The sequence below is a fragment of the Fragaria vesca genome, linkage group LG5 (genome assembly GCF_000184155.1).
Source record: "Fragaria vesca subsp. vesca linkage group LG5, FraVesHawaii_1.0, whole genome shotgun sequence".
NCBI classification, from domain to species: Eukaryota; Viridiplantae; Streptophyta; class Magnoliopsida; order Rosales; family Rosaceae; genus Fragaria; species Fragaria vesca.
This window is the reverse complement of record NC_020495.1, coordinates 4302996-4311687: the sequence shown is the minus strand read 5'-3', so window position 1 is coordinate 4311687 and position 8692 is coordinate 4302996. Positions and strand designations below refer to the sequence as shown.

Genomic DNA, 8692 nt, shown 5'->3' with positions numbered 1-8692 from the left:
AGAAAAGTAATTAAAATACTATTCATTGACCCGCAACTCCGCCGTCGAGGTCAATTCAGCCGACAAAACAGCCCCAAATTAGAAGACACCTAAATCTCAACCCCAGTTTCTAACAACTTCTCCAATACTACTTCCTAGTTGCTAAAATTAAACTAACCTCTGCAACATTATTCAACCTCACCTCCTCACCACCTACGTAACCCTTTCCCTTTCTATCATATCGATCAATGTCAACGGTCAGAATCGCTGGCTACATTTCCACTCCAAAAATATGTTATCTCATTTCTTGTCTATAAATATAGAGTATCACTCTCTTGCTTTCCCTAATTCTCATCCCTGTACGTTCTAGCTCGATCTCAACCAATTCATTCCTCTCTTTTAGCAATGAATTCTGTGAAGATGTTCCATGAAAATGAACAGCGTTCAGTAGCGAGGAGGGAGATGACGATGAGCGGCAACCGACCTTCTCCGTTGAAGATCAACAGAGACTCTCATCTCATTCATAAACAGCAGCCTTCTCGCATGGCCGGAGCTCATCATGGATATCATCAACAGCAGCGGCGCCATCCTGTCATCATTTACACTCAATCTCCAAAAGTCATCCACACACGACCCCACGATTTCATGGCTTTGGTCCAAAAGCTCACCGGCCTCTCGCCCTCAGATAATCAAGACCAAACTCATAACGAATCAGCCGCACACAAAACCCTACATGCTGTTCAAGTTGGGGATCACAATGAAGAAGATAGTGCTGTTGTTGGTAGAGCTGTCAATGATAATGAGACTTCTTCTGGTATGACAGATGAAATTAGTGGCGGTGGTGATAAGGAGGAGAATGTTAATGTTGGTGGTGATGTTCTAGGTGACAGTTCATCTTATAAAGCATTACCAAATCGCGGTTTCAGCGGTTTCAGCCCAATGCAGCAGCAGAATCAGCATCCATATTTTACAGATATTCCAATGTTCACACCGACTTCGGTGGATCATAATCACTTCCTCTGCTCACCTCGCCCCCTTCACAGATTTCCGGATTCGAGCTTGCTGGTATCTCCGAGTACTCTTTGCGGTTCAATATCTCCTTCAATGTTCAAGTTCATCAAGGGACTACCAGAATACTAAGCAGCTAGCTAGATACTACTACACTACTGTTTAATTCATTTGATTAATTCTTTCATTATGTTCGTCGATCTTGTCCATACCTCCATTACTTGATTCTTGTAGATTGATCAATTTGCTGTAATTTCCAGTATTGTCAAGGAAAGCTGCTCCTAGCTCCATCTTTGATTTTTATGAAATTTTTGACTATTTGATATATCAATCAAAATTAATTTACCGGTCAAACGTCAATGTCTTACATATATGTGTTTTCCATTCTAAAAGTCAGCATATTATCTTAGGATTTACGTTAGTACCAGCTACCATTCCTACCAAAAGCAAATGTATATGTTCTATTCCCACTAGCGTATTCTGAGAATTCAAAAACATGCATGCATTAGATCAGACTTCAAAAGTATAGGTAAATACAGTATGTGCTCAACTGCTAAACGATGTCATTGCTGGACTACTTGTCTTGTATGTTCATACGATGACATATTACTCTACTATAATAAAGCCAGCAAGTCTGAAAATTTATCAAATTAAGAACTTTCATAATTACCCTTAATGAGCCAATTACTTCAAATAAATACCAAGGTTGTTATAGTAAAAAGTAAAATGAATAACAAAACAAATTGATAAAGAGATAATTGTGAAGAACTACTTGTTGCATATAACTGCATAAAAAGGTTATATGATAAATCAAACTCACCATTTATGCCTATTTTTAAGGAGAAATTTTTAAATGCTACGAGAGGATTACGTGGCAGTCTGACGTGGTCTTACGTTCCAATTAAATTTAGACATGTGGATTTTTTACAACTAAGATATATACAAATATTTTCTATTTTTTGTGAAATGACATTCATGGGTATTTAGCAAGTTCAAACTAGGGTCTAGGGTTTAGGGTTTAAAGTTTAGGGTTAGGGTTTAGGGTTTAAAGTTTAGGGTTAGGGTTTAGGGTATAGGGTATAGGGTATAGGGTATAGGGTTTAGGGTTTGGGGTTTAGGGCTTAGGGCTAAGTATTTAAAAAACAACAGAAAACCTAAAATAGTATTTAACAAAATAGCTGAAATAATTTTTCATGAAGAAAATCTACATGTCTAAATTTGATTGGAATATAGGATCACGTCAGACTGTCACGTTGTTCTCTTGTAGCACTGAAAAATTTCTCATTTTTAAGTGATCATGTTCCCATAAAAGGCTAGTGCAACTAATATGACGATTCCATAACATACAAGGGAAAATGTTGGTACATAATTTCCCAAACTGTTTGGTATGACATATTTACCATTATAAACAATGTCAAATTAGAATTGTTAAACGCCGCTACGATTTTTCTATGAAATCCATTCGAGTTAACAAATTACATACGGATCAAAGATGTACACCCCCATTGACTATGGTTAGTGAATTAAGATCACCAATTCACCCAAACACATGGTTAAGATTAGGACCAAGTAAATCGGTATGCACGTATGTGCTGATGTGCATATGCTTAACAGTTAGAACTTAAGACTACTGAAATGTAGATCAAAAGACAAGAATTGAAACTACTGCATTTTTCTTGTGAATTCAAAGCAGAAAGGTCTCGCACGAGTTAACAATTATGTGTGTACAAATATTTAAGGAAAAAGAAAAAGAATGTTTATTTTGTTTTTTTTTCTATTTATAGTCCTTTTAGGCCCACCGGTCTCATATTCGATCTGAAGGTCGGGCTGTTGTTGGACACAACTTGGGCCTAATAGGCTCTGAATTGAAGCCTGCTATCGTTGGAAAGGCTGATATAGAACATCTTGGCTCCAGTTACACCAAAAGGAACTCTGGAAATAGTGAGGCGTTTTGCTTCTGGTGAGAAACTTCAAAGTCGTCACGCAATCGATTGTGCTGCCCAAGTTTGGTCTGTTATCTGGAAACTTAGCCAATCGGCTTTGCGTAAGAACATGTATACCAAACCTAAACGCTATCAGAACTACCAGATGAGTCATTTCTGTTCTTGAACCAAAAGGAAACCCTGTTCTAAGACCATGTATAGGGCAAATCTTAAGCTGTGGTTTCTTCCACGAGGATTTTTCCAAAGTTGGCTGCACATCTAGAAGTGAGGCGCCAGAAAGACAAATTATTAATGTTGATAGCTTGATGTATTACCAGATCGAACAGCGCACAGCTAGCATTTCCTTAATCATATCAACTTCATTGATTAGGCGCAACAACCATATAAACTAATTTGCCCAAGAACCATCCTTAATTATTGCTACCTATAATTTTATAAACTTATCTTTACAACATTGCATCACAGAATTTTACTTTGAAAACACATATACATGGACTTAAGGTGTTTGGTTGGTAAGATTCCCAGCCATGACTTACTGATCTCTCTCTTTCAAAGTTTGTGTCTTCTTACTTTTCTTTTCCTTTCATGTTATTTTCCGAGTGATTGAGTTGAGTGATATATATCATCACGTCTCCTTCTAGACAGGGGTTGATTAGTACCTAATCAGATTCTATAAATGGTGTCTCATTAACTCTGTGCAGCTCACTAGTATATAATGCAAGTTTTCTCTTCTTATTGTTTGAAATAGTACCTATTTCGGTATCAACAGTATCGATCAATGGATGCATCATGCTTCTGTATATAGCTTAATGAAAAATTCTGCAAGACAGAAATAGTGTTTTGCTTGAAATTTGTTACTTAAGGAATGTAAGTACATGTATTAACTATTAAGTAAAAAATTAAGTGGCTGCAAATAGAAGATCACAGCCAAGATATGGGTCAACCCTCATAAATCTTCCAAATCAATTTATGACGATTTTCCTCAAGAACTTGATTCTTCTTGTCCACTTTTTTGAAGCGTATTTATCATGAGACTAGATTTTTAGGCAATACAATCGTGTTATAGATTACCTAAAATATGGTCTTCATTTTTTCCAGTTAAATGTGTTACTTGCTCTTTAGTTTGAGTAGTTATATTGTGATTGTATTAAGATTGTAAGTAAAATAGAAACTTGAGTTTCTTCAAAATTCATGTATAAATACACGGTGTAGTTATTCATAACAATTTCTATGTGATGACCATCATGTATCTATATATATCATGTCATCTAATTTTGGTTACTATACATATACATAAATGTTGTATGTGTAGATTAATTTACGCAGTGTGTACTACAGATATGCTCAAGTGTTTTCTTGCTGATACAAGTCACCAATTCGAAAATTACTATTTGAGAAAGAACAACAGGGGCGATAAGAATAATACACTGCAATCCCTTTTCTTTAATAACAATAGTCCATATTCCTTCCACGTTGCTACGCTATTAAAGACTTATATGATTTATTTTCACTTCTATTCGGATGGTGCATGATAATTTATTTAAATTCAATATGTTTCACGAGGAACTTATTAATTAAGAAGTTACAAAATCCAATTTTTAATGTACAATCACAATCCACGTAACTGACATTTTGTTTTTTGGTCTCTAAAAACAAAATGTATAAACTCGCCGGACACAGTTTGACAAAAAATGGATAATAATAATAGATGCCATCAAAAGAAATAAATTTGGATATATTTACAAATTAATTAATAGCCTTACATTATTCCATATCCGTTTCCATCTCCATCTCATAACAGATAAGACCTAACGGCACTACAACACCGAGTCACGGCCGAGTCGCAACCATTCGCGGCGGCAACCTCATCAAAACACTCGTCGGAGACCATAACCGCGTCGGCGTCCCACCACGTATCGCTCACGTCAGCATCCGTTACGTTTCGTAACGGAGCTCCCACCTTCCTCACGTCACCAACCATTAACGCGCCCCTAACGTCGTCCTTGACGTAAACTTTATCGACGCCGCCAGACGACACCCCGACGATTCTCCCGATCTGAGGCCCCCACTCGGCCATCATCGCCGGAATCCTGCTGCCCACGCGCGTGTCCCACACGCCCAACGCCACGCGCCCGGAGGCGTTCGTGTCCGCCGTGAGAATCGTGGACCGTGATGACGTGGCGGCCGCTGGGACCTGGAAGCTTCCGGCGAAGAAGGAGTTTATCTTCTTCTGCTTGTTCATGTCGTAGACGGAGACGACTCTGCCGCTGCCGGAATATTCGTCGACGTCGCTGTCGTCATCATGGTCCAATCCTAAAGCTAAGTTGTCCCAGAGGTTCACGACGCTCTTGCCGCTGGCGAAGTCGGACCAGGAGAACCGGTTTAAGTTCAAGCCGGCGAAACTTCTGCCACGGCGGAGCCTCAAATTACGGCCGGATCCCAAGACTTTAAAATCTTCATCTCTTCTGTCCTCATCGTCTTCCTCCTCCTCATCGAAAACCGACGAGGACGTAGAAACGGAATACGCGTCGTCATCGTCGTCGTCGATATCGGAGAAATCATCTTCTTCTAAGACGGAGATAGGCTCTGAGGTGTTGTGGCGAAGCCTCCTGATGATAACAAAGTTGACTCTAGTGATGATGGTGCCAAAGGAAGCTATTACGGCGAGTATTAAAGCACCCCATGTCCAGACACTAAAGACCTTTTCGATTCCGGAAATGGAGAAAGTACTCTGAGAAGGGAAAGACGGGATCGGCAAGGCGGTTACCTCGAAATGGCTTATTCTATTCACTACTGGGATTTCCATAAGGAGCTGAGGGGAAGTTAGTTGCAGGGGCTTTTGTGCTTTTTAGAGAGAGAGAGAGATAAAATGGTTTGAAAGAATGAAAGGAGGTTATGGAAGGAGTAGGGCTCGGGTTTATAAAGGCAGAATAGTATGGAAGTATCAACGAAGGTAAAACTTCCTATAAATTATAGAAAGACTGATGTGGAAGATAACGACTGAATCTGAAAAAACTGGGAGAGATATTCGCTCCACGTCAGAAAAGTGCAGCGGAGGCAGCACCGGCCCACCCGGAGGGAGAAGAGAGAAGCAGAGAAACCCTAGAGATGAGAGCTAGGATCAGGGCTGACTAGGAGGGAGGAGGAAGAAGGTAAAATATGGAAAATATGATCCTCTAATTTGCTGGGCAGCTCCTAAAACCTGCGGTGGGCAGTGACTTGGCGGTTGGACCATTAGGATGTGGACACGAGGAGGCGTTTAGTTGATTTTGGGTTAAATAATACGATGTATTGCGGCGTCCACCGGCTTGAGTGGGTAGTATGATTGGTGTTGGTTTGGTTTAGGGCTTAGGGCTGTGGTGGAGTTTTTTGCCTTTGTTGCACGACTCACCGGCCAACGACTACAACTGTACAAAAATGTTGAGGTCCACTTTATAAAAATAACACACATGAAAATGTTGGTTTCAATAATTTCAGATTCTTATTGTGTATCTCGTGGTGCATATGCGCACTTTGATCGATCGGTTTCAAAGTGCAGGCTAAGTGAGTAATATTGGGTTGAAATGCATCACTGCTCACTAGAACTGATGTTTGATTCCTCACCGTGCAGCCATCCTGCTTATCGTTTTCTTGGATTGAGTTAGGCCTTTTTTTAAAAAAAATAAATAAAAATAAAAATAAATTATTAAATAACTCACACACCTTACATATGTCATGAGGTTTGAACTCGTGACCTCAAAGTTGTCAGTTAAACTCATTAACCAACTAAATCATGACTTACCGACAGATTGAGTTATGCCTTAGATATAGATTGTTGAACGATTGGGATTGTGTTTCAGTCATGTTGAGCAACATAGTAGAATTTTATATATGTTCATTCGATCTCTATGCGTGTTAGTGGCAGATCCTTTATGGGGCGGAAAAGGGTTATGGCCCCTTGGCGATTCGAAACTTTCTCATAATTATTTTATAATTAGGTACTTATTAGTATTAAGTTCATGATTTTTGTATATATTGGCTCATTCGGGAATCTAAATCAAGTTCCGCTATTGATGTGTGTATGTATTTGTTATGGTGGAGGGATATCATGGTGAAGAATTTGGGTTTCACTTTGTCCATAAACGACATAAGCAGGATGGGGAATACGTGTGTACACGTACTTTCCTTATTAGGGATAACTGCTAGAACTAGCAAAATATGCATATACGATCTTATAGTTTACAGATAAGTTAGCTGCCCGCCTTTGTTTGATTGGGGTTCCCCCTCTGAAGATGAACAATATAATACAGATATAGCACCGCTGCAATGATATTGGAAGGTCATTAAGAAAGTCTTTGGCTGCTTCTTCATCTTATTTGGTTTATGAAAAAGAATGGTATATATATATATATATATATATATATATATATATACAGGTACAAGGTACGTATATATGAGTGTATACGAGCTTACCAGTCACGGTCAATATGCAATTCTATGTTGAATGATCCATTGAGCAGACGTAGCTGGCTGTCTGTGTAAACACAATTTCAATCCATGCCAGTCTCAATTAGAGATCGTTAATAATTGGACTTTGACTCGTAACAACCCGAAAAAGTATGAAACACGTACCAAATTAAGAGAAGAAGTCAAAGTCAAATGAATAACCAATGACATCTTCTAGCTTTGTGGGAGATATTTACCCAGTTGATCGAGTGGAGAAGACGACCTAGTTAATTAGTCATACAAATGGTGGATGCAAGAAGCTAGTGCTTTGATTTGACCAATTTGCAATCATACTATTAGGAGCTAACACAAAAGGATGTAGTTACATATTACGGTTATTATAGATTTAAGCTACGCCTGGTGATCGATGAATAGAAATGATGTGTTAATCGTAATCTGATGTGTATCCATATGTTGGTCTAAAATTGGTGTAACGCGTAGCAAGACCAGAATTAATAAACGGCATGTTGGAATGAAATCACAACGACCCAACTGATCGATGTACTCAACTTTGAACAGGTCATATATGGAACACAAAGCCATCGCACTAGTCGTTAGAAGCTAGTAGTGAGTGATCGATTATGCAAGAGACCAAAAAAGTGAGCACGCAGCTGAACGAGCAGTCATGTTTCCTTTTCGATCTCTTCCATAACGATCCATTGTTTGGTGGAACGAGCAACGCTTACCGAAATGTTAGAAGAGTTGCTATAACGCACGTCTCCGTTATAGCTAGTCTTTCTTTGATAGAAGTTAACGATCGAAAGGACTCACGCACGCAACGTACGGATAGAAATTATTGAAATAGGAAATGAAATCTAGCTATGATCTGAATACGCATTCTATTTTTGATGACATGCTCTACTTGATCTTCTCCAGCTTCTTCGCAGCTCTTACGACAAAGCGATCAGGGAAGGCCTATATCGAGCTATCTTTCACACGATAGAAAGGTACGTTGGGTATATATATATATATTCAAGCTATCACATGCTTAATGATCAGTGATCAAACAGTTCAAGTTGGCTAGTCACGCTAAGTAGCTAGATTGTGTTTATATGAAAAATCGTAATGCTTACTTGAACGAAGTCAAAGTAGACTGTACAAAATACTAATATATCATGTTCAAAATTCGGACAGTAAGAGAGGAGCAATAGATCTTACTGGAATTAGGGAAGCATATGTATTACTAGATCGATAAAATAAGAGAGAGAGAGAGAGAGAGAGAGAGAGAGAGAGAGAGAGAGAGAGAGAGAGAGAGAGAGAGAGAGAGAGAGAGAGAG

General features: G+C 38.9%; 1 protein-coding gene across 1 annotated transcript; it reads right to left on the bottom strand.

Moving 5' to 3' along the window:
* Positions 1–4443: 4443 nt before the first annotated feature.
* On the bottom strand, positions 4444–5821 carry LOC101313412. Its single transcript, XM_004299019.1, has one exon. It carries the CDS (start codon positions 5734–5736, stop codon positions 4723–4725), a length of 1014 nt encoding a protein of 337 aa, XP_004299067.1. The 5' UTR covers positions 5737–5821; the 3' UTR covers positions 4444–4722.
* Between the last annotated feature and the right edge of the window lie 2871 nt (positions 5822–8692).

What these genes read in the sequence shown, in the direction of transcription:
- LOC101313412 (XM_004299019.1), bottom strand. Translation starts at nt 5,736, where the DNA reads ATGGAAATCCCAGTAGTGAATAGAATAAGCCATTTCGAGGTAACCGCC.